This window comes from Amphiura filiformis, chromosome 1, assembly GCF_039555335.1.
Source record: "Amphiura filiformis chromosome 1, Afil_fr2py, whole genome shotgun sequence".
In the NCBI taxonomy this organism is placed as follows: domain Eukaryota; kingdom Metazoa; phylum Echinodermata; class Ophiuroidea; order Amphilepidida; family Amphiuridae; genus Amphiura; species Amphiura filiformis.
This window is the reverse complement of record NC_092628.1, coordinates 8,124,751-8,152,045: the sequence shown is the minus strand read 5'-3', so window position 1 is coordinate 8,152,045 and position 27,295 is coordinate 8,124,751. Positions and strand designations below refer to the sequence as shown.

At 37.1% G+C, this 27,295-nt stretch overlaps 1 protein-coding gene and 1 long non-coding RNA gene across 2 annotated transcripts in view; one reads left to right on the top strand and one right to left on the bottom strand.

Moving 5' to 3' along the window:
• The window catches only part of LOC140146850 (single-stranded DNA-binding protein 3-like), a 195,232-nt gene that overhangs the window by 68,517 nt on the left and 99,420 nt on the right, over positions 1-27,295 (top strand). Inside the window, 2 exon segments of the mRNA XM_072168769.1 lie at positions 14,408-14,446; positions 26,795-26,857. Of these exon segments, the coding sequence (XP_072024870.1) occupies positions 14,408-14,446; positions 26,795-26,857 (102 nt within the window).
• On the bottom strand, positions 1,212-27,015 carry LOC140147427 (uncharacterized). The gene is made up of 5 exons (XR_011858354.1): positions 26,762-27,015; positions 18,687-18,842; positions 11,711-11,912; positions 3,021-3,138; positions 1,212-1,412 (listed from the first exon to the last, which is right to left on the bottom strand). It is a non-coding gene; the product is annotated as an uncharacterized lncRNA (long non-coding RNA).

Sequence of the window (27,295 nt, the reverse complement as noted above, 5' to 3'; positions counted from 1 at the left end):
TTATATAGGTTATTTGATAGTTCAAACTATTCTCTTCCATTGTCTCTTCTCATGGAAGTCTTGCATTGCAACAACTTGCAAGTGTGCAAACCCATAAAGTCCAATGCTAACATTTTGTGCAAGGGTGCAAGAATATTGTTTATTGCTTTGTATTTTATTTCACCTTCTTGCATTCTCACAAACACTGTGTTTCTATGGCAACGTTATGGGTTTGGTTACTTGCACTTTATGAAAGACTCGATGAAATTGACAAATGTGAATAGATAAGCTTTTGGTGAACACTCTCGATGATAGCAGACAGTACCTCTATCAGTGGTAGCACAACAGACCTGGAGGGTCTTTATAGTGAAGAAAACAGGCTTATCTGTTTGTATTAATGAATCTTTCTCCTTGATAAACATGGCACAGGATTAGGATTGATGTAATTTGACGGTATAACTCATGATAATATGATAGATAAGTTGTAGGAGCAGAATACATTTTTGAGCTGCTACTCTTCATGCCGAAACAGTTAGACAAAATCAGCTTTCTATGCTAGACCTGCGGCGCGAGTATAAACCTGAAAGTGTGTCAAAAGCGTACAGCATAGTGGATGCTATGCTATGCTAATGTACGTATCAGATGCACATCAAACTTGCCATTAATTTTCTATACCAAGATTAGAGAGCATTCATAACCTCATTAATAAACGCGATGCGTGCGATCCAATCATATTTTATTATTTGTGAAAAGCGTGAACGCATAAATCGAGGTCATTAATATCTCACAATTGACCGCAAAATGCGTAATTGTTCCAATGTCGCACACAATTGACTTCTGCGTGCGCCCGTGTTGTCGTCCAACGAACTGCGCCGCTGGCTGGCTGTCGATTTGGATTGCGCGCTACCATATTTGCACAGATTCTGATACGCACTTTTGTTATTGGTCGCTTTTGTTTTAGCCTGATCGATTTTGGGAAAGGGAAGATGTAAAATTGTTTATTTTTACAAACTTTTGAGGAAAATTTTGTGTTATTTTTTTAAGTTAAAAGATCAAAGTGACGGTTATGAATGAGGTTAATAACTTTGCATCGGTTGTATGTCGGGCATTGTGAAAACTCTAAACATTTTGCTTTGGACCTCGGAATATCCCTCGGTTCCAAAGCCAAAACGTTTAGATTTTTCACAATGCCCTCCAAATAACCGATGCGCAGTTATTAACCTCTAAGTAGTAAAGAAGTGATGATCTGAACCCATTACATTCTCCTCAACCTTCTATTACAAACATTTTCAAGTTGGGATTGTCAGATGATTTTTCTAGTCCAGCATCCATTCTCTCTCCATCTGGTCAATGTACTACGATATGATCTTCTGATGTTATATTTGCGGCTTCCTTTGCGGGACCTTGCCATTCGCTTGCTTGCTAAGCTCATCCTGCAGTTTAAAATATCAAAAGAATTAGAAGACATTAACAGTGAGATTCATTTTAATGATGTACTTCAAAATAGGATACAATTTGATATCAAACAAAAGATGTTAATGAACAAGTGGTAGTTACATACTAGGAATTTTTGTGAGTGTTTATTTTCACTAATCCAACCACACCCGCAAAATTAAAGCACAGAAATGTTCATTAATATATTGCATGTATGGGACAGGATTGAGCACCTGCGAAATAGGCAAATCACTAAATGTTGCTTTAGCTTCAAATAGCGAAATTAATATCTTTACACAAAATTATTGTCTTAGGTGAGAACAAAAACCATAAAGTTCAAATCTTCTATCTGGGTCGCTATTCCATGGATGATGAGATTATGTATAAAATTCTTGGAATAATTATCAGTTACTTTTGTGAAAAAAAATCACAGTGAATTAATTCCCATAAAAGCGCATTGTTGTTATGATGTGATCTGTAGAAGATGATCATCGGGAACAGAATGCAGTCCAAGGACAGATTGATTTCAATGCATTGATGGTGTTTTTTGTTTATGTGTTATGTGCTAATTAGTATCTTTCTAATGAATTTGAAAATGAAGGACAATAACAAAACAATTGTGGTATCCTTCAACCTAGTGTTTTGACCAAGTTGTGGAAAATTGCTATAATCGAGTCATAAAGTAGCTGAAAACAAATTTTTTTTTGAAATTTTGTTCACAATTAAGATGTTAATTTTGTGATAGTGACTTTTTTTTTAAATTCAAAAATGTGATGACATCCTTTTAAAAGTGATGACTTCACAAAGGTAACCAATCAAGTTCACTGGTATATCAGCGGAAAATCAGTGATAATAATAGTAACAGTATTGAAATGAGGAATAAATTGACACAAATCAGGCTACCATCGTCACAGACTACCATTCATTCAGGTGCAGGATTCAGGCCTTACCGAAGGTTCATAAAAAATTATCTCATTTACATATAGGATATAGCATGATGGTACATGCTTTCAAGGCCAGTTTTGCTCATGGTGTGATTTATACACCCAATTGGGCTGATTTTGATCATTTTTGTTGCAACTTTAAAGATAATTTGTCATGTAGAATCCAATGGTTGGGGTAATTTTTTTAGCCAGATGTTTGTTTTTTGAGGATATTTTCCCTAAAGAAACTAAAGTGTAAGATCAAAATGGTGTGCCTTAAGCCGAGTAAAATATTATACATGTTTTTCGTCCCCCCCCTGCTTCCTTTTTGGAGGCTACTTCAAATTTACTTTATTTTTATAAATGCAGTTGTAACTTTCTAAAAAAGATGTCTTGGACATTGAGATGCATTCTATGTACAAGAAACATTTCTGGAATGTTCTGTGATCATTAGATGGGCCTACCTATCAGAACGATGAAATAAAAAAAGCCCTCCTTTTTTAGGTATTATTGTATACCGTAAGCTAAATATAATGCCAAATATGGGTATTTACCCATATAAATTTTTGATAAAAAATATAAAGCCCCTCCACCTCCTCCTCAATAAAAAGTTCTTCCTTTTATTTCATAATTTGAAAACCCAGATGAAAAACATATTTTTGTTTTTACTCTGCCTTATTGTACCTTAAAATCATGGTATGCCGAGGTTCAGAGAGGAGGAATAGCTGGCAACACTGTCCATAGCTTGGTTGTAAAAGCCAACAGCTGTGTGGAACTTGGATACAAGAAGTGGTTCAAACACCTGGATATGGTTTCGTAGTATAGAAAAGGGAGATATGACATTTTGAAAATTGTGATTAAGTGAGACCATTAATAAACCACATTTTTTATTCTCTGAAAATTACATTTGAATTAAAGTACAAGGAGGGGAAAGATGTGAAATTTAAATTTTAATGAAATAGTTTAGTGCCTTATTTTTTTTTAGTCCAAGCTCTGTGAGAAATATCTGATTTGAAAATAATCTTCACTGGGGTTGGTAGATGTTAAAGATATGAACTTAGAGAAAAGCAAATAAAGAAATTCATTTAAATGGGTGACATTTTTAACAAAAATTGCCAGTTGATAGTCATTGGTAGAAATGCAGTGAACAAATGTTGCAACAGAAAATGCTGTCCGCAGCATGGCAGAAAATTAACAGGATAAATCTAGAAATATAATTGCACATCAAAGGAAGTTACCGAATGTCAAAATGTAACTTATATTTCCAGCAAACTTGGGAATAATTCTTTCAAGGACCAGAAATTTGTATAATTATGAGAAACACATATTTCATTTTCTTGTTCAAAGTCAAGCTTCGCATGAATGCTCCAAACCAATTGGATTTTGGTATAAAAGTTTACGATTTAGCCTGTTTCTTTCTGATACATTACCAAAATATAGAGATCTAGTTTTGTTGATGTGCTTGAGGTACTATAATGAAAGACAAAGATAAAGACAATTTAGTCAATCAAACTCGAGCACGGTTTGTTTACAAGTGTCGTGATGATGACTTGCTGTACGCGGATTTATAACCGGGCGCCTTATTGTTAGTTTTGCACCTTTCGACATGCAAACCATCTCAAAAGTTCGGTCTTTATAGTGGGAAACTTTCTTTGGTGAAGGCACCATGTCCACAATGCCTAGAAAAGCTGCTTTTTGCCTTGTCAAAGTACGAACTTTTTCGCCATTTGCTGCTATTCCTTTTCTCCGATCAGCACCAGATAGATCGGTCTTCCTTTTACGCGCTGATTAACCTGTGTAAACCAATCAAGGATCATAATTGACAGTGACATCAGACGCGATAAATTGCTTTTATCTCTGTCTTTAATTATAGTTGGTAGTTTCCATAGCTTTTTAATTTGGTTTGTCATATTATTAGCTTCATTGCTGGTGTGTTTCTTTGGCTGACTTCTACCACTCATTTCTTTGAAGCACAATCTGCATGTCGTACCAAGGATATCCTAAATTCAAGAATTTGTCCCAAGTTTTATATTTTGTCAGTCTGTATGAGACATGGCTTTTAAATAGTTTCTTTGCCAAGAGCGTGAGGTTTTTATGCTAAAAATGCATTGGTTTTCTGCCATTATTTTGTGCCAAAATCAGCTATCTTCAATATGATGACAAAGTATGCGGTTGAAGATTCAAAGTTGATAGGTCCGATTTGTCATTTTACAATGGGAAATGTAACCAACATTAGAACTAGGGATTTTAGTAAAAACATGTGTAACCCACTTGGTCATGTATGACTTATACATTGGTCAGATTTGGCATATTGGCCTGCTTCTGTATGAAACATAAACATTTTGTTTTACAAAATTAGGTCATTGCAACTTTTACCAAGATGCCTTGCAAAAACTTGTGACAGACTTGACATAACTATAATATTTTCTGATGAAAAGCAGAAACAGCAATAGGACTAGATTTAATTTAGTGAAACTATTTGCCACATATGTAGCTGGCAATAACTAGGACAGTCCAAAAGTTGAGTCAAATGTGTTCATTATTGTGGAATTCTTTCTGCAAAGCACACTATTTTCAAACCACAAAATTGTTCGGATGTGCAAAATTACCTTCATGGTCTGTAGGAAAGGAAATGAATGCGAGTATAAAAAGTTGGTGTTTGCAATTCATTGTTTGTGTTTTATTTCTGTGTCAACTTGGTCCTTCACAGTTCCATTTGCCAAACGCTTGTAACCACTAAATTCATTTATGTTCTGGTTAAATGGGCTATTCCAATTGAACACCGTAGACATGACCTTAATCTCCAACACAGGGGGTGCAGATTTCAAATGGAGTCGCCCATTCAGGTAGCCCCACTTGAAATTCACACTCCCTGTGTAGAAGATTAATGTTATGTCTTCCATAGGGGGTGTATGTATTTCAACTGGAATAGCCCAATGCACCATTTGGGAAAGATTGAACAGAATCAAATCAACCAGATTATGCAAAAGGCAAAATTGAAATGAAGTAGACAAAGATTGCCATATTGTCAGACTAGTCAACTCCTTAAAGTCACGTTGTATTGTTGTTGGGAACCTGGAGTTTTGGGGAAAATACAATCAAATATAGTCTGTAAGTAGCGGTAAAATATGCTAGAAGTAAAATTGTATGCTGAAACAAAATCAATTTTACCTTGTTGAATAATTGTATAATTTCTAGCAGCACAAAGAAAGTCGTACATTTTTGGCACCTCAATGCCCTTCTAAAAACATGCCGTGTTTGGAATGAAAATATCAAAGTTTGTCTCATTTTCTGGAGGCAAAGGAACATACTAAAAACATGCAGAGTGAAATTTCATTCATAACTATCGCTTCTTCAAGAAGTGGAAAATAAGTCATCATTATGGCACGCTTAGTAATGAAAATGTTACTGTAAATGGGGGAAAAGGCCAACGGCAGAAATGATTTTTTAGAATGGATGAAAGTTACAAGTTTGATAGGGCTGAGGTATATAATAGTAACCAAAGTTTTATTTAGCAAATTATTCCAAATGCGCTAGGGCTGCATAATATGAACAGCCTTGCTATTCATGGGCATACAATTGTCCAAATATAATTCACTCTAAATTTTTCTGCATAAAAAAGTATTTACATGCAATTATCAACTTTTGTTCAGACACATACAGGATATCAAAAGTCAAAAGAAAACAACAACCTTGCAGTGTGTATATACTGCAATGTCAGAGCTTGCTAGCTGAATCATTTCAATTAATGTTTGTGCAATTAAATACTAATTTTGAATTCAATTGATGATCATATTTTACTTGATAATAGGATGTTAGCAAGCATTTCAGAACGGAATATTAAAATAACTAGTTAAGCAAGTCACTAGGTCACTACAAACTGCAAGCAAGTGAGTGGCAAGAAACATTCTTTTGCTTGAATGCGTTCTGTGTGTGAGCTGCTCAAAATAAAGAATTAAATAAAGAACTGATTTTTGTGGGAGCTGAGCTAACAAGTAGGCGACGTCAGAGTGATGTCTCAATCGGGTTATTCCAGTTGAAATCCTTACACCCTCTATGGAAGACATAACTTAATCTCCCACACAAGGGATGGAGATTTCAAATGGATTCACCCATTCAGGTAAACCCATTTGAAATCCACTCTTCCTGTGTGGAAGACTTAAGGTTGTGTCTTCCACAGGGGGTGTATGGATTTCACCCAGAATAGCCAATTTTCCTTTGGCTACATACAGGGTTTTCTACCACTCTCTCTTCCTGTTGTATGAGTTAGTCACACGTTGGTGAGGATTAAGGGGAAACCCCCAGGAGCTTTGAAAGTTTGTCAAAACAAGCAACTATGGCAAGCCGATATCCTCCATGGAAAGTTGATAGCACGGAGAGGATCCTCAATGTCTGTCTGTCTGTGTGAGTGTGTGCTGAACTGAACGCATATAAGGATATCTCTGCAACATTTTGATTGGTCACTTCTTGTGACAGTTTTATTATGTTTTAAAGGTTGTTTATTGTAGGTTCTGTTTAAGCTTTAGCACTGAGAAAATAAGATTGATTCAAACGTTTTATTTCGTTAAGACAAATTGAGATCCTGAATGGAAAGCTGATATTGGGTAGAGGAAAGCGGCTGTATGTGTTTGGATTTACACTGATTTGTGGACAAGATTTCGCTTTTTTGTCAGTTTCCAAAGATTTTTGGTGGTTTGATTTCTGTAATAATGTGTTTCTAGGGTGCCTGTTAAGATAAAAGTTAAGACTGTAAAAGTTAATAACTATGAAATAGCATGAAAATTGTATTGTGAATTATTTTATCAGAAGCACTATTGACTTAAAGTTAGGGTTAAGGTTTGATTAGTGTAGGTTAGGTTTAGGTTAGGATATTAGGATTATTAAATCCAGAAGTTTCAACAACAACAGCAAAATACTTGAAACAAAAGACGACAAAGGTTTGAAATACCGTATACTTTGAAAAAGTGTTGTCTTTGCTGCCAATTCTCAAATTTACAATTACAAAAATTAAAAGTATGCTTATTTGAACTTTGCAACAATCTTAATTGCATGTTTATCAATTGTTAATGGTTACAGTGTTGCAATCCTAGTAGTTCCTACATGACTAATTTGGGTTAGCACCAGGGTTTAACACACAGACAATAGCTGCATTGGACACTGGGGACATCAGCTCAGACAACTCTGGATCCTAATGAGTCCCACTTGGGACACGTATGGCGTGACTACACCCCAAATCTAAAGTCCAATCTGACAAGGATTTGCTAAGCTTAAAGAAAAAAAGATTCCTAGTAAGAAAGATCATAGCATATACTGGTTTTAAGTACATTGTAGTAGACGGGAGCTGTGTCCCAAGTGGGAGTTTGGTTAACATTGTAGGATATTCTTTGGCTGGGTTTAAAGTACATAGACCAAGAACATTGGCTAAAGACTTGAAACATGATTGTGTACACTGGAAATGCATACCAAATTTTGGTAACAACGATGATGAAACCATTTACCAAGTTGCAAGGTTTCAAAGTGTTTTGGTGTAGATCCCATAGCTCTTAATCAAAGCCTTTAATGATATGGCAAAAATTCAGTCCAGTGACTAGGGCACAAACCCTCAGATCACCACAGCTCCCGAGACTGCCCCTTCCCTTTGCGGATCACAAACTATTTTGGGAGCCGCTGCCAGAGCCCCCATGATAAATTATGACATTAGTTCAATCATGGTTCAATCATGGAAGTACATGGTTCAATCTAGTGACTAGGGCACACACCATGCACAAACCCTCTGATCACACTACAGGGTCCTGAGACTGCCCCCTCCTTGTGATCGCGAAATATTTAGTGACCGCTGCCAGCTAAGGTCACTGGCACATCTAGAACAGCTTACAGAGAGTGGTTAGGTCTTGGTTTTAATATTTGTTTTTTAAGATAACAACTTTATTGAGGACTCATATCAAGGTTCAGAAGCTAAGCTATATAGAGCCCAATGTTAAATCTAAATCAGTGACAAGTGAATTTCATCCAATCAGTTAAATTAAAACACTTGTAAAAATACATCAAAATATCTATATAGGTTAACCCCATGAGAACTACCTGCCTATTGGTCAAAAAGGAGTTTTCATTATCAATTGGACCAATCAGCAACATTGTTAAAATAATTTCACCACACAAAAAAATTGGTAATTATTTGCAAAGCTCCATTCTGATTGGTGATTAAAATGAAGATATCGTGTAACTGACCAATCAGAGGCAGTGTTAGATTGGCAGGTAGTGCTCAGGGGGTTAAACCTTGCCTAATACGTTAATTCTGGAACTGTTAAATCATACTTATTTGGGTTCAGTAAAGTTTTGAGTGTTTTGGTTAGATGTGGAGAGATGATACTTGAGATGGACCAATTTATTAGTTGACATACAACTTTTTAGGGTTTCCCCCTGATTTGATGTTTTCTATTCCTTTCTTGGAATTCCAATAGGAGGAAGTTTCAGGCTTTCTAGGTATTTCAGGGTTTTTTGTTGTTGCATAACTTAATGCCATCATCCATATTGACTGCTCAGTGCCAGAAGCGCATGTAAGTGCAATAGCTGTCACATGTAGATTCCATATGTAGATGAGTACAATATACTATGTGTAAGGCTGGCGGACAAGCAGATTCTTACACTCAAGGTTACAGTATTTTGCAAAGACCTTTCACATTGGCCTACCGTTTGTACTGATCATCGCATAAAAACTAGGTCACGCGATGCTACGCAGCTTGTTTGGCGAACGAAGTGCCGATGTGATGATGATGTGATTCAATCAGCCAATCAAAACCCCATGTCCTGTTTACGCAGTTAAAGCAGCCCCAATTTGGGCAGTACGAAAGGTCTCTTCAAAATACTGCAAGAAGAATGAAGTTTGTAGGACAAAAAATCAGTTGATTTTATTATTCGTTGCTTTTGGAGTATGATGAGTCTTACTTAGAAAGATAGAGAAAGATGTGCAGTTTACTCTTATTTCATGAATATTTTTCACAGATTGTCCAAGGCCTATAACTAGTATAAGCTTCCAGTTCTTGTGGGCACCTAGTGATAGGACCATAACATTGTGTGAATTGAGGTTGTAGTAAAATGCAGCCGATTTTAATCTTGTAAAACAGGCTGAAAGAACGTACATCATCATATGTAGGCTATACAGATTTTCAAAATACTCTTGTTTTGAATCACAAAGCCAAGATGGACACATATTTTATAGGTCAGAGTCAGAATGCAATCTTCAACTTCCTTGTTTAAGCGTATCCCTAGAGACCCTTACCCTATTTCACAAACATGCCTTTAGGGCAACTGGCATATTACAGTCAAATTTTGCCTTCAAAGAGCCTAGTTCTTTATCTTCCATAATTGGCATCTTCATTGGGATACTTGAATAAGTTTTTGTTTCATTTAAGTGAATATGATAAATTACTTGTGTAAAATTGGGTATTTTTAAGTACGATATTTTTTCGGCATGAAATTTGCGCGATTTGAAAATAACCATAATTTTGCGATGTAAATTTTCGAGGCATTTATAGGCCTTATTTTCTTCAAAGAAACAAAATGTGTGAGAATGACAATTTATGAATCCATGTCACCCTGATGTCCATAAAATGATACTAGCATCATTGGTACTCCAAATGAACTTCCACAGTAAGCTAAATTTTGATTCATGATCACTTATATCAGTGTTCCATTCGCTGGCGTAGTGCACGTTAATATATGGCCGTTGCTAGGTCAGCTGGCTCACACTTTCTTTGTTACGAACCACTGATCAAAATGATTACAACACAAAGCCTATGGCACATCATTATTTGGGATAGGTGTATGAGCCTAGGCTTGTACCAGTAACAATGGATACTAATGTGCACTACATCAGCGATTTAATATTTTTGTTTCAGACCATTCTGGGTTTTGTGAAAGATCTGATTTGATTTTTTTTAATTTGATTTTTTTTTTAAAAATAATTTTAAGTTGACTTGATAAAGCACACATCTTTTTGCATTGCTTTTGTATTCTGATCAAATAATGTAGCACAGCCCCACATCCAAATTCAGATCATGGAAAATGGACCATTCAGTTCTGGAAAAATTTGTTATTTTGTTTTTTGTTTTATGTGAACATATTTATCCTTTTGTTCGTTAGGTATCAAATTCTTGCACCAATACACGATTTCCGTCACCTGCCTCATTTGCATGAATTTTATATCTCATTTTATCATTGCTCTAATTCCTATATATATATATATATATATCAATTACATTTGTTTGCATATGCATGTGTATGAATATCTGTTGTTTCATATCAGAAAGTTTTTTTTCTCTGCATTTATAGTGGGAAGACATTTTAAACATGCCTCAAGTTAGCGAAAAGTACTGAAAACTATCAAACATATTTTAATAATTGTGCATTAGTACCAGAAAAATGTTATGGAATTTCACCATTCAGTTGAGGAATTTTATTTTGCTGAAGAGACAGGAATTTTGACTTGGTGGCTTTGGTTATGGGCCCACCAATATACATGGGCATGATTTCTGCTACCGCTACATTGTATACCATCATTCCTGCTTTGCCTAACAGAATCATCACATTTGTATTTATCAGATTCCATTTCAATGGCTCAGCGTCAGAAAGACATATCTCCATATGGGTCAGGGGTCATCAGCACAAAGACATGTCCATTATCCACCGTGCATTCATGTAGACTTCTTCAGGCTGCACAAAATGCATTGTGGTTATAGCTTGTTCTGCTGAGACCTGTCCAATCTATACCATTTTCACCCTGATGTGGCAGTGACGTCAACATGTTCAGAGGCTGTTTCTTGGTGCATCTGCAATGTCCTTAATCGTGTGCATCTGTACGCCAACGCTCAAATGCTAGCAATTTAAAGCTATGCCCATTGAAATGAGCACTGGCGTCACTGCCACATCAGGGTGAAAAATGGTGTAGACCGATACTTATGTCATTTGATGGAGTTGCCTTTCTTCGCAGAGTTTTGGGCTTTTACAGTACTGGTACCCAAGTCATTGGGAATGTTTACCATTAAATATCAAGTCTCTTTGTGTTTATTATGTATGCATGGGTTTAATACAGAACCTCACAAAAGATATCAACTGTAGTCAGATGTTCAGAAATAGTTCATAAAATTGAAAATCCTGTTGCTTCAGGCCAACTTTGCTGCATGTTCTAGTGCAAGTGCAGTGGATAAACCTGTTGAATTCAACACAATGTTCACAGTACAACATATTAATGTGATAGCATCTAACTACAGTTGTTTCAATATGTTAATCCCATTTTTGAATTTTGCATTTACTGTATGTTGGTATGGATATTCCTGTTTTGTTTGATTTTGATACAAGTTTTTGTACTACCGTACCTTATCATGAATCCGAATTGTTATACCATGCCTCGAATCCTTAATTCCCCAACAGCCCCACGGCCCCGGGTCGCAGCCATCGCCGCACGCACGGCCTTCGCCACTCAACACACCTCCCATGATGCCTCAGAATCAGGTGCGTAATCATCATCCATCCACCCACCACCGCCTCCACTCATCGTTTCCATGGAAACTCATCCACCTGCACAACAAGAATATTTGAGAGAAGTGTGTTTACAAGAAAATAACCTAGTACTTCACATATTAACACATGACATTAACTCCATTAAGAAATCAAGTTTCGTAAAGACAGTGACTCATTTTTGCAAGGCTTAATAGTGTGCTAAGATCCACCATGCATCATTTTCAAACTTGCACTTCTTTGTGTTCTTGTTGGGCAGGTCAAAGTTGTGAGCTTATTTCATTTGCTGTTTGAATTAGTGATTTCTTCTCAGAAAATTTCATGAGAGTATGTCTAAGTTTATACGTGATAAGTATGTAATACCAAAATGATCATCTTTATAAAACTTCAGGGTTTATTCAATTTAGAGAATAGTTACACCGGCATAAAATTCTCAGCGGGCAATTTCATGGAAGTTGACTTTGTATAGATAGATGTTAATACAATTTCACAACATCTATGTACATCCATGTCCACTTGAGTGCAACTTTTGATTTAGAGATTTGGATTTCAGATGCAAAAAGTGTGATAGTTATTTCACTGAATTTAGACATACATCATGAAGTACTTGAGAACAACCCATTTATTCCAAATACTTCCATAGGGAATAAAGGTAAGTTTGGATAGCTCACAACACTCATGCATTCATTTCCCCACCCTAATACCTACCTACCCATTCATCAGTGAATTATTGTACATAAAATGAACTCATCTTCAGTGCGGAGGAATACATCAGATTAGTGTGGCAATGACCAAAATCAAAACTACCAATAATCCCTCCAAGATCATCAAAAACTTTATGCAAGGAATACATCTTTTGACCCCTATGTTAACTTCTTCACCTTTGCACCTGACCTTTGACCTTTCTCAAATCCGTCATGAATCTACTATAACTAGTGTCTTATTTACTATATTAGCAGTGGTCCAAACTGGAATGATCCCAATTCCAGCATGAGTGATTTTTATTTTGATCAAACTTGGGTGTGGCATGATATTCATACTTGCTCCCAAAACCAAGATAAATCCACATTTTATTTATTTTACTACCACCACCACTTGCACCATATTTACCTTTTTTCAAGTTTTGTTGTTTTGTTTTTGTTGTGATATGCTAACAAACACATTCAATACTAATCAAGCTTTGCAGCCACACCAAACCAGCCATTTTTCTTGTGGAATTTTGAGGGTTTGTTGATTCGTTTGATTTCCAATATCACAGTCGCACAATCGGCTTGCATAAAGATTGTTATCACTGCAATCGATCATCACTAATAGACTATAATCCAGTCAGTTTAGGAGGTTTGACCAATGACTTGGTAAAACTACCGAAATGACTGTATTTACTCTGTAGATGTGATGATCAGTTGTAAAAGTGATCAAGCACATGATCTGTGTGAAATGCACCTGACTATACTTTTACTCCCCACACATTTGTTAGATGGTATTTGTAACTTTGTATATAATTTGTTTTGTGTAGATCTTAGTAGCATGTGTTGTATGTTGAGATCATGTATTACTTTTGAGTGTAGATCTTAGTAGCGTGTATTGTCTTGTGCATCTTGTCTTGTACAAAATAGATGCTTAGTTTCACCCACAAAGTTTATGTAGTTACCATGGCCCCACATTAAGGGTGTGTGGTTGTGTGTATACAGCCATTGTACCCAAAGACAAGGACATGGTAGGTTAAAAAAAATTGCCAATTTTCAATGGGTTATCATTGTTAATTTCTCTTGTACTAATACTTACAATATTTTCCTTGATAGGTGAAGATCTATGTTCATTGTTCAAAATATTTGTCTTTATGTGTGTTACTGTGTCTATGTGTTGTCTGTGCTTACCTGTTGTGAGCAGGTTTGATTATGTGATCAGATGGTATTTAAACTTTTATTCTGCAGATGATTTATTTTATTAAGGTTTTTGTGATTTATTTCTAGAATATTATTTTGTAATCACCAAGTAAAATTAATCCACTACGAACAGCAGTTCTTATTAATCAGTGGAATCTTTTGGGCTAAATGTGTATTCATTGTATTTATATGTACCTTTTATATGAATATAGCAGCTTAAGTATACAAATAAGTATATAAAGCTGTGTAGCTGTTACGGATTTGAAAAGTGGTGGCAAAGATAAACCTAACCTAGTTTTGTCAATTGAGGGCAGCATATAAGTTATTGAGAGATGGGAGTAGTTTCAGGACTACAAATTATGGCAGTCTTTAATGGACAATGGACAATTAATTGCTTTGTGCTTTTGAATGCAATTTTAAATCACACTGTTAGACAAATTTTTGTAGCGTTGGAAGTCTGTCATTAATCTTATAATGAAGACTGGAATTTAGCATGATCATTGAAGATTTGTTTTCAAATAAACTGTTTCATCAAATATGTCCACATTGCAATATGGATTAGCATTTCATTCAATCACTGTGGTTTTGCTTTGAATTGCTGATTTTTTGTTGAATTTGATTGAATTTGTGTTTATAACATTGCAATTTCCTACTGCTCTTTTCCTGCAGTTACCTCCCCATCATAATCCTAACATGATGGATAATCAGGTAGGTCAAATGCTCTCACATCCAAGGGCAAAGTTCACTGGCATCAATTCACTATGAACTTGACCTGCAGGTATGAGGTTTGTATACATAATAATGTAGGTCATGTGAAAAGTTCAGGAGTGAATTTCAAAGGTCATTGAACTTTGCCTTTGGAACTTAGCATGTGGGAGATAGTGCTGGTTTGCTGTGGTCTACCATCTCTTCTGGTTCCTTTGTGGTAATGTGCACAGGGTAAGGTTTCCTGAAGTAGCTGGTGCACCTGATGTACTGATGAGGTGTATACTACAACTTTGAAAGAGTGCAAATTTCCACACAAAATAGCTTCCCTGTTCTAAATTGTCTATAACGGAGGTAATAGTTGTACACACAGTTGTGGAGGGTATTCAATCTGTGTTGTGTAGAATCCTTTGTACAAAGCTATCCCCAAATCTGAGAGACATTGGTACTAGGTTAAACATCAGTAGAGCTATGACAATTTACAATTGAACAAGGGAATAAAAGTTCATCTGGAAATGGAAGAAGTACAAGATAACTTACAATAATACCTTTAAGGGTTGAGATACTCCCTGTAAGCAGTGCCAGGGTAGCTAAAACTGACAGCTTTCTTGATTTCTATGATCAAAAGAGAACCCATTTCCATGTTTCCCACCCCCACATAAATTTGCCTTTTTTCCCAAACAGTCACCCTGCCCAGTGCCCACACTGTTATGTAGAGGAAACGACCAGTCAGTGTACTGAAAATAGAGTTCCATGTTTTAACTTTTAAAACTACTAGTTCCTTACAAAGTTACTGGAATTCATGCTTGAGCTAATGTTTTGTTGTTGAAACACAAACATGCTAAGAAAGTGTTTTTTCCGTAAAATACCTTATGAAAATATATCCTTCAAACCTGTATCATTCCAACTTTCAAAACCCTCCTTTCAGAAATGGCCCACACATGTTATTTCCTACTTTTTAATCCCCCTAGACTCTTTTAGAAATGGTCCACAAATGTTAAGCTGTTCCCATGTGAACAAAATTGCACTAGTGATCACGAAGGAACCAGGAGCGAGAGATGAGATTATGTGTATCCAGATCAGGAACCAGTCTTTCCAGGCTCAATATTGTGGTGTATTAAGTGTACATATTTATTTAGTTTGCAGTCCATTTGGGCCATTTCATTTAAAATCCACACTACCCCTGTGGAAGATTTTGGAAATATGTTAAACATGGGGAGTATGAATTTCATATGGAATGAACACATTAGGCAGCCCCATTTGAAACTCACCCTCCCTCTGGAAAATCCAGATTGAATCTTTCTCAGAGGGTGTATGAAAATCAAATGAGGCTGCCTAATGTGGTAATTCCATTTGAAATTCATACTCCCCCTCTGGAACATATTAACGAAATCTTCCACAGGGGTAGTGTGGATTTGAAATGAAATAGCTCATTTGTTGTTACCTAGTGGAAAGTTTGTATAGTATTAGTTTTTCATGTGCATGCCTGTGTAGGAAGGGATGGGTAGGATGAAGATGAATCAATGGTTAGTAGGATCAGGCTATTCCAGTTGAAATCCACACTACCCCTGTAGAAGATTTTAGAAATATCTTCCACAACAGGAGTAATTGGTTAGGGTTAATCGTTTTGATACCCATACTCCCCCTGTATTATGTCTTCACCTATATCTTCCACAACTGGAGTGTGTGTTGCAAATGGAAGTTACTCAATTTTCTATTGTGTTCAAAACTCATACTCCCTCTGTGGAAGACTTGAGCTAAATCTTCCACAGGGGTAGTGTGGATTTCAAATGGAATAGCCCATTGGATCAGGATTAATTAAATGATTGATTGAATGGAAGTTATTGTTATTGGGGGGATATCAAGTTGAGATAGGGGCATGTTAGTGGTTGAGGGTATAGGTTGGAAGGAAAGGGGTTGGTTGAGTGTGTTAATTGTGTTAGTCTGGTGTTGTGGTTGCATGGTATCAAATTTATATGCTGTGATGGTGTTAGTGTGTAGCATTTTGTTCTGAAGGAGCGCAAAATCTAATATATTTTGGTATTAGTAGGTAAAATACAATTAATTGCTGTTGAATTTTAGTGCCTTACATCAAAACCTTAAGCTCGAGGTATCAACACACATTATACATTGATGGGGGAGAGGAGTTCAAAAAGACAAACTGAAACGACACTGAATACACTGAAACGACAAACTATGAACTTCAGAACAATGACTTCCGGGTTTATGACCAGACTAGGCGGTTACCCGTATTTCGCGGTTCTCGGCTGTCATAGTTATTGGCTTTTGCAGATCTCAAAATCGTTGACCATGGATGACCTAACAAACACAAACCTGGGCTTCCTTGGCCAAAGTTACACCCACCGACCAAGTTTGAGCTCCATGAGCAATTTGAAATCTTTGTTTTTTGACCTATGACCTCTCAACCGTAAGTCTGACAAAAAGGTCACAATGGAACTTTTGTTTGTTAGTCCAATTTCCACCTACCCACCAAGTATGAGCTCCATAGGCAATTTGAAATTTTTACCTTTTGACCTTTGACCTCTTAAGCGTAGGTCTGAAAAAAGATCACCGTGGAATCTTTTGTTTGTTAGTCCAAGGTGCACCCACCCACCAAGTTTGAGTTCAGAGGGCAATTTGAAATTTTGACCTTTCTTGACCTATGACCTCTTAACCGTAGGTATGACGAAAAGGTAACCGTGGAAACTTTTGTGTGTTAGTCCAAGGTCCACACACCCACCAAGTTTGAGCTCAATGGGAGCAATTTGAAATTCACCTTTCTTGACCTACAGGTATGACCTCTTAACCGTCGGTATGACGAAAATGTCACCGTGGAAACTTGTGTTTGTTAATAGTCCAAGGTCCACCCACCCACCCACCAAGTTTGAGCTCTATAGGAGCAATTTGAAATTGTGAACTTTCTTGACCTATGTCCTCTTAACCGTAGGTATGACTAAAAGGTCACCGTGGAAACTTTTGTTTGTTAGTCCAAGGTCCACCCACCCACCAAGTTTGAGCTCCATAGGAGTAATTTGAATTTGTTACCTTTCTTGACCTATGACCTCTTAACCGTAGGTATGATGAAAAGGTCACCGTGGAAACTTTTGTTTGTTAGTCCAAGGTCCACCCACCCACCAAGTTTGAGCTCCATAGGGGCAATTTGAAATTGTTACCTTTCTTGACCTATGACCTCTTAACCGTGGGTCTGACAAAAAGGTCATTGTGGAAACTTTTATTTGTTATTCCAAGTCCCATCCACCGACCAAGTTTAAGCTTCATAGGGGCAGTTTGAAATTTTTACCTTTCTTGACCTTTGACCTCTAAACCGTAGGTATGACAAAAAGGTCACCGTGGAAACTTTTGTTTGATAGTCCAAGGTCAACACAATGGCATGGCTAGATTTGCCGATTAAAGTATTTGAAATTAGACTTCAATTGAACTTGACCCCGTCCTTGACCTTTGACCTTTAAAAATATAAACTCGTTCGGTCTCATACCAAGCTGCACCCACCCACCAAGTTTGAGCCCCGTATGACCTACGGCGGCCTCACATTAGCAGTCACAGACAGACAGACAGATCTACAGACAGAGAATAGCGTATTATTATATAGATATTAGCGACCATGTGTGCACCTTTGTACTCGGTAAGCTTACTACACAAGATAGCATGAAAATATCAGCATTTTTGAAACATCTTGGTTGAAAAAAGTGGTGGGGGCGACTATTTGAGGAAATACGGCATACAATGAGTATCATTGGTAAATCTCTGTTGTAATATCGAACCAATCGTAACTTACGATGCATTCAAGTTGCGATGTGTTGTTAATACTAGTGAAATCCACATATGAAACTCTAAAACTCTTATCCATGCTGGAGAAATGTACAGCATTATCGAGACAAATAGAATGAGGTGGGAGTGTAGAAAGAGAACAAAATTGCCATCAAGAAAAATTCAACTTGGTATATTTAATACAGGCATACTTTGGTATGGTCATACTTCCAAACCACAAAAAACCCTTAACAACAGTGTACTATTGCTAAGTAAAGAACATTTCAAGAAATTCAAACTACAGATGCCCTACGTGCACCTGAAATGTAATACTCCTGTTTGTTATTGCAATCACATTATAGTTGCAACGGTCAAATCTCCTCCGAAAGGAAACCAAGGCATCATCTAGGGGCCAGTTCGGTCAACTGCAAAATTTCTTAATCCTCGGATCTAGTAAAAATAGATCAAATTTTACCTTTTCTTATTTCTGTGGCTCATCGGATAAGAGAGCTCTATAGCTTAGCACATGGTGGCTAGTTGTGCCAGTCAGTCTACATAGGAAGTGTTGTCATGGTGGCATCCCATCACCATGGTAACTGGCGATAAATATATTAGGTGAACATCATTGACCCTGGCAATATAAAAATTCAAAAATATGATCATGCGAGTTAATGATCTCAGTGTATTAATACCAATTGATGAAACAGTATTGAGATGTGTGAAATGCCGTCTTTGAGTTTCATCATATTTCTACTTTTGCTTCCAATGTGCATTGAATATGGCAACCTTCAGCCCAATGGGAAGGATATTGAGCAAATATGGTTGGGTAAAGGTTTACATTAGGGATAGGTTATGGGTGGGATAAGGTTTAGGGTCAAGATTAGGTTAAGGTTTAATGTTACGGGAGGTTTAAGATGAGGGGCATGGTTTGCAGAGTGTTTTATTCTGTTTCGTTTTAAATATAATGTGACTACCATTTGATTGGCAAATTGTGAAAATTTAATTTTTTTTAGGCTGTAGTACTCGCTGAAATTTCAGAGAGCATGGTGTTCTCTTTATATTCCAAGTTCTCAAATTGGCTTTATAATATTAAAAGACAAGTGAACCAATCCATATTACAGCAAACACATTGGTTAAATGGTCTGCCATGTCAGAAATGATAGAAGAACCAAAATACAGATACAGCCCTAGATCATTTGCACCACCTTTCATAGCTTGTGGGAAACATCTAGCCAAAGTTCAGGCTAATGTTTCTAACCAAATGATGCTTCTGTCAGAGTAGCATGAAAACAAAATGGCCATAAAGCGATAAAAAACACTGCGTTTTACAGGTGGACAGACTTTTTAAGTAGGATCGGTTAGGAAGATTGAAAAAAAATTCTGGAGGTTAAAATCATCCTATTAAAAATATCTTCTAAAGCTTGAAAAATCTGGGAAAAATTTGATAATATTTTCACATTTTGAAAATGCTATACATTTTTTCCGAACTTTTTCAGGCAACGTCAATAAGATTTGGCAAAAAAAAGGCAGATTTTACGATTTTAGCAAAATTGCCAAAAACTCAAAATCTGGGTCGGACCCGTAAAATAGTGTTTTTTCTTGTTGCATAAGCTATCACTTTATGTTATGCACCTTTCATGCTAAGAAAGACAATCAAATGTATAGGGAACTGATAACCTTTATGTAGGTGCCCACAAAGCCAATACAGCTTAATTTACTACACTTCAGGAGAATTGTTAATTCCATAATCATTTTATCTGTCCTGATTATTGTGAAAGATGAAACTGTTGAAATGTATTTGGCAATTTTGGCATTTTGCTTACGTCCTATCCACACGTTGAACAAGTACAAGTTATCGTTGGAGACGATACAATGGAACACAGCCTTCCCGTGATTACAAAAACCACTTCCACCCCTTTTCCCTCTTTTAACATCAATTTAAGCAGTATATCACCTAACTTGGATTTTTCCTACGATCAATTGGTAGATGTTTAATTGGATCAATGTCCTACTTCATTATTGTAGGTATGCACCCTCTTCATTTAGTTCATATTATCCTGTGTCTATTGATGCAAGAGGTATATATGTATTACAATGTAAAAGTCAATGTTACAACTCTCTGACAAGTCAAACTGGGTAGACTCTCATTCATCTGGGTATGTTGAAATTAAGATTTAATTTAAATCTGGTCAACCAGACATACCTATTTTTGACGGACGAACCGACGTTGCGACTGAAACCTTCAGTCTTCAGCTGGGTTGTGATGCAAATGACCTTGAGTACCGGACACTTCCGGTATTGATCTGCGTGTTTATACTGAGCACTCTGTATTTTTACCCGGTATTACCTGGTAACCTACAATCCGATTCAGGCAACAACCAGCACGCGTTTCTACTGATGCTTAAAATAAGGGTTGTGGTGTGTGCCGAAGTACTGAAACTTTTTCCTGACATCCAAGCTGCTTTTAAGGTCACGATGTGATACATAAAATGTACATAAAGGAAGTTCAACACCCAGGCACCGTTAACCGGTGTGTTTCCACTGACAGAAATACCGGGTGTCACACCACATGATCTACCTCAATAGGTGGATCACGGTTGCCGGGTGTCCACACCGCATCACTCTGAACCGATCTGTTTCCACTGAGCACATTAACCGGTAACACTCTAAACTAAACCGCATTACCCGCCAACCGTTCCCCAGTAGAAACACACAGAATGACAATCGACGAGGAATGTCCTTTATGATCTGGGTGAGGGCTGAGCAACCATCCCTCAACCGCGGTGGAGGCGTCCGGGCCAAACTATCACACGGCTGGGACAGGATCATAAAGGACATTCCTCGTCGATTGTCATCAATACCGGAAGTGTCCGGTACTCAAGGTCATTTGCATCACAACCCAGCTGAAGACTGAAGGTTTCAGTCGCAACGTCGGTTCGTCCGTCAAAAATAGTTATGTCTGGTTGACCAGATTTAAATTAAATCTTAATCTCTGACAAGTCATTTCATAGCGAAAGGTTGATAATAGATAAAGAGCAATATTACTGGGATAGGTTTTACAACAGGTATGCCACTCATGAGCTACGCTTCATTTTGTGAGAATGCACCATTCTTAAAAAAATTAAAGAGGGGCATGACAGGAGTGGTGTACCAGATTTTGAAGTTCGCCAATTACCGTCTGATGAAAGAATTCCTTATATGTGACGTGCCATGTCAAAAGGAAACACTTTTGGGCAGGTTATCAATTTTGAGGTCTTTACATATCTTAAATATAGAGATATTTTCCCCAAGGAAATCGGACATTCCTAAGCGAAGATATTGCGTTTGTAAGTTATGGTATTATAAAATTGGAAATTGAGATATCGGCCTTTAAACATATTATTGACAATGTTGAGAGTAGGAATTACCTTGAAAAATGTCTCAAAAAATACAAGATGCCAGTTATATTCTGGTCTGAAACTATCAGACAATATTTTAAACATTAATAACATCACAAATTCGCAACAAACTAATTGTAAAAATATCACCCCTGGGCAGATTTTTGACTATTTCTCAATTTTTATGATCCTGCCCAAAAGTGCCTCCTTTTGACATGGCATGTCATATATGCATTCAAGAGTTGTCAATAGAATGAATGCAGAGCAATCATACCCTATCTTTACTAAACACATAATTAATATAGTCTAGTCTCAAGCTGGATTTTGCAGTGGCAGATTTGAATCGGCGCACGCTAACCTGTGTGATGTATACACAAGCGTAGAAGGGCGATTTGTCCATCTGCTGACATCTGCAAACGAACTAATTCGCATCTGCCACTGCAAAATTTCAACATGGCGTTCCTTTCAACTTGAGACGAGATGACTAGAGTAGCAATAGCAAACTATTCTCTTTTTAAATGGTAATTAAAATTCAGGTAAATACTGGACAGTAATGGCTTAAGGGGGTACTACACCCCTGTGGTAAATTTGTGACTATTTTTGCATTTTTCTCAAAAAATAATAACGCACTGGTAATAAAAATTATGTATATTATTGGGGCAAGGAATCCAATTACTACACTGAAATGTCAGTGACTCAAGACAAGCGGTTCAGTATATATGATAGGAAACGAGGTACATGCTAGCGGTACCTTATTTCTTATCATAAATAACAAACCACATGTCTTGGGTCACTGAAATTCCAGTGTAGTAATTGGATTTCTTGCCCCTATAATATACATAACTTTTGTTACCCCTGTGTTATTAGTTTGTGAGAAAAATGCAAAAATAGACACAAATTTATCGAGGGGTGTAGTACCCCCTTAAAGAAGCCAAAAGGTTAATAGCAAGTAGATTATAAATTCAATCAAAACTAGTAGCAAATATTAGAAACAAATGGGACTTGAATAATGCTAAAAAATATGTAAACAAAAATGTTTATGTCATATTGGTACTAAATGTTGCTTGCATAATGCCTGTCTAAAGTAATAGCAGAACTTTTACTAAGTAAGCAAGTAGTTGATTGAATGAATTCCTAAGTGGTTTCTTGTTGAAACAAATGCAGGAAGTTGAAGGCATTGACAAGGAAAAGTGGGATTAGACAAAAGGAGGGGATAAATGAGACTGAGACAATCCTCGGGATATCGGGTGGGTTGCTAGTTTGTAAGGTGAAGATGCGGCAAACCACCATGCTAAAGTGGGGAAATGGCCCTTTAATTAGCCTAAATTTATCGATAACTGATTCACTGTCCTAATATTTGTTAAAAAAGCTATTGCACTAACCAAAATTGTATGTCTGAGATTGCTATTCTGTCGGTCCGTGTCACGTCACTTCCGGTTGATGATGTTCGAGTGAAAACAAGTCCCTAATTTGATTTTTGTTGATGATTTCTGTCATTGGTGTTATGTAAATTTCGATCGCAAATAGTCAGTGGAATCAAACAACCGTTTCTAAGTCTTCAGAGTGAAAGAAACTTACTTGATTTACCGTTTATATACTGACAAACTTAAAATTAAATTCCATGATCGAGTGGAATTGAATTCCGAAATTGAATGCCACTCCAGCAACATCGCTATGTAGCCTCCTTCACAGCCGGTTTCTGTCGTTCACAACAAACCGTGAGCCACATGCAGTTTGGGCCCGAGACTAGAGATAGCCCGGATGTCCGACCGACAGAATAATGAAAAACAACGGATGTAGCTTATCCATGCATAGCATTGATTGGTATACATGTGCAAACACCCCCACACATAGACACTCCCCGTACTTGTTCCCCTCCACATACATACACACGCACACCCCTGCATGTAGATGTGTGCACCCCAATACTTATGTTAATGTTTTTCTGTTTTGTTACTAGGCACACCAGCTAGCACAAGTGCTCACACTCGCAACAGTGTGTGCACTTCCTCTCAAAAATATGACTGGAAGCATTCAGTTTGCATTCACTGCATTTGCTGCCTATGAATTAAACAAAAATAGGAGGGCATACTTAAAATGAACTTCATATATTTATGTAGCCTCAATTGGGTGCTATTAGCAAGCACATGGCAACCTGTCATGTATTAGTGAGGGGGTGAGCTTCTGGCACTTTTTGAGAGTCCTACAAGGAGCTCAGATAGTAAGGTCAATGTTAGTTGGGAGATACATTATGCATCAAAATAGCCTCATTGCCAGAGGCATAGTCCAAGAAGCCCCATTTAACAATTATATGTGAAAATGTGACCTTAATATAGGGAGTATGAAGTTTTTGTACACAACATATTCAAAGGTCATTTTATAACTGTACACACATATTGGAGTTAAAGGAACTGTGACTTTATAGATGGGAATGTTGAGATCCTAGTGATGCAATATCTTAAATTGAAAACATTCAGTATACTTCATTCAATCTATAAGTGGCAAGACTTGTAACATTGTGGATTTATAGGTTGTCGGTCGGCATGATGTCAACTCACGATAGATCGCTTCAACACATTGGTTGTTTGACAAATCAACTTACAATAATTACGAAAGAAAGGGCATATTTCAAAGGATTAAGTTTCAGATTATTATTGGCAGACCATTCACTGAATTCATCCAAAACATCTTGAATTTGGCTGGATTTGGGGTGGATGCAGATGGCCACAAGTGCGCCATTTATTCATTTTAGGCCAATTGAACCATGTAATGCTCAAGAGGAGTGCAAACTGCCTTCAGAAAACTCCCCCCTCTATCTCTCTCAGTTGTTTATCAATTACAGTGCTTTTGCAGCCACCGAATTACGACAAGTTGGTTATGCACCTGATTGTATTGGTGTAAATGCAGTGTAGATTGAATGTTCAGGAAAATGCCAAATTGTTAGACCAAATGTTTTGTGATGTACTTTGTATGCATCTATTCTATAAGTATTCATATGATCTGCAATAAGTTCATCTTTTCAGGAACCACCTTACAAAATATAATTTAAATGCTCATAGATGCATACCTGAGACCAGGGTTGCCAAACCCGCGATTTGGTAGCCCAATTGGGCGACTTTTGAAGATTTTTCCCACAACTTTTGACAATTTTCTGTCCCATAGAAACCAATGGTTAAAAAAAAAATTGGGCGACTTTTCAACTTTAGCTCCCTCGACTTCCGATAGTTTCCTGCCCCATAGAAACCAATGGTAAAGAGAAAAATTGGGTGACTTTTCGATTATTTGACCCGCGATTCGGGCTGAAATCTTTTGGCAACCCTGCCTGAGACCAGTTTTCTCCCTCACATATATTAGTTTGATGCAGCCCGTTTTTGCTTCATACACAGAAACAATGTGGACTATAATGATGTTTATATTGGTAGTATCAATGACTGATATCGATGCGTCTATCCAATCCATTGTGTCCTGTATTGCTTCCTTAAGTGATGCTAGTCAAAATACAATGATTCTGGCTGGGTTTTGGGGTGTGAATGGTCAAGTTTGTATTTGAGGATTCACAGTTGTATTGTGAGAAGTTAGCTATAGTTTGATCAGCTCGTAATAGGCGGAAAATGTTAGGCTTTTACCACTTCGCCGAATACTAGACACACTTAAGAGTGCTATTTAGTTGACCTGTGTGGTCTATATTTTGTGTGTTAATGAAAGTAGACAATGTATAGGACTTGAATTGATCATTCACGATGCTTCTGTCGAGATGTCACAAGACAATTCTCAAAATAAAATATTTTGATATTAATCTGCCATGTTATAAGGCCTGCCGATTACGAGCTGATCAAAAGTATAGACACATTCTCTTCAATGAATATTGCTAGACTGGTTTCAAGTCCTGGCATACTTCAATGAATATTGCTAGACTGGTTTCAAGTCCTGGCATACTTCAATGAATATTGCTAGACTGGTTTCAAGTCCTGGCATACAGGTTCAGGTTAGGTGTTTACATTTATCTACCTGGCTGTTTTCTTAATTCAAAAGTTGCCTGCACTTTTTATACTGAGATATTTGACCAGGTTATAGGGCAATGTTCTTTGAATTTGGAGTATCCATGTGAAAAGTACACCCGTCTCATCAGAAATACTCAAATATTGTACCTGCAGATCTGAAGGTCTTTTGATTATATGATTTTAATTTTCAGATTAAATATATTCATCTTTTGATCTGAAATTAAGAACCAAAAAGCAGTACCTGACTGAAGGAAATATTCCTGATACTATGCTTTAGTAAGAATGATAATGTCATGCTTCAAGATAGGTATTGAGTCTGAATTATTATACAAATATTAACTGCTATGAGGGGCATGGTTAATATTATAGGCCCGCGATGATCTCATGGTTTTGAGACCATCAAGGACCTATAATGTTAACGGAGCCCCAAAATAAAGGGGTTAATATTTGTTTTAAATACCATTGCCAGTTGACATGGTTGTAGAAAAAGATTCCTGGCCAAGATACTTGTCATCTGACAGCACTGGGCATGATTTTTACATGCAGTTCGACCATGCCCATTGCACGGCCCATGGCAACGATCATCAAGCGGGTGTGTCCATTGCCAAGGGCAACTGGCATAGTCAAAACTGCCCGCACTTTTAGCCAATCAGATTACAGAAATCTATATATAGGTATATAATAGGCTTTATATTGTGTCAGATGTTTAAGAATGCCATTGTTTTGTGTTTTGTTTTATGTTTTGTTTAGTGGTAGTGTACATACAAGTTGCAGACAACCCAATAGACTTCCCTATGTTTGTATTGTAGTGTTCCTTTATCAATGTTGGGGTCAATGTTATAACAAATTTTCTGCTGCTGTTTTTGTTTTTCCATATATATGGTCTTGTGTCACCAGTGTTTCTATGTTAGATCCTGTATGGACCTGTTTGACAGAGCTCAAAATAAGTTTTATCATTTGCAAATTTTCAATTTCAGACCAGTTTGATGTGCAATTCTTCCAATCTAATGCAAGTTTCCAATACAAAGTTACAAATATTTTTTTTGGCTTTAATTTTGTATGATTTGTCACAAAATACTCAATTGTGATATCTGCAAAGTTGCAACCCAGGTGAAGCTTATTTTGAGCATGTACTGTTACTCTATTGGTTCTGCTATTCCCACTTAACTTACCTATGTTGTTCTCTTGTGTTTGTTTTCTTGCAGCCCTTTATGTCACCTCGGTATCCGGGAGGTCCAAGAGGGCCTGTTAGATTACCAGGAAATCAGGTAAATATTGGCTCTAGAGATAGATGAATGAATGCATCTGAAGAATGGCTGCAAAGTGAGTCTTGGTGTATCCTTGCTGAAAGAAGTGCATGGATAAATTTTATGAAAGGACTGAGAGATTTGTGAGCTTTTTTCGTAGTGTCCGCATCATCCTTGTCCACCAAGGGTACACCAAGACTCTGTGGTTTAAAGTAAAAAAAAAACCCGAAAGTTGGTAGTTACACTACAAGATTCCTTGTGGGGCCGCCTACAAAAGTACACCATCAGCAAGGTATTTGGCTTGTATCGTGTGGTACCAGTGCAGTACAATTGCAGGTGGGTCTTGTGCATTGGTACTGTGACGATACTGTGTTCCAGTCTTGGCGACGGTGTACCTGTGCAGGCAGCCATGATAGGAATCTTGTAGTGTACAAATAGGATAAACAGGATTACTTTTAT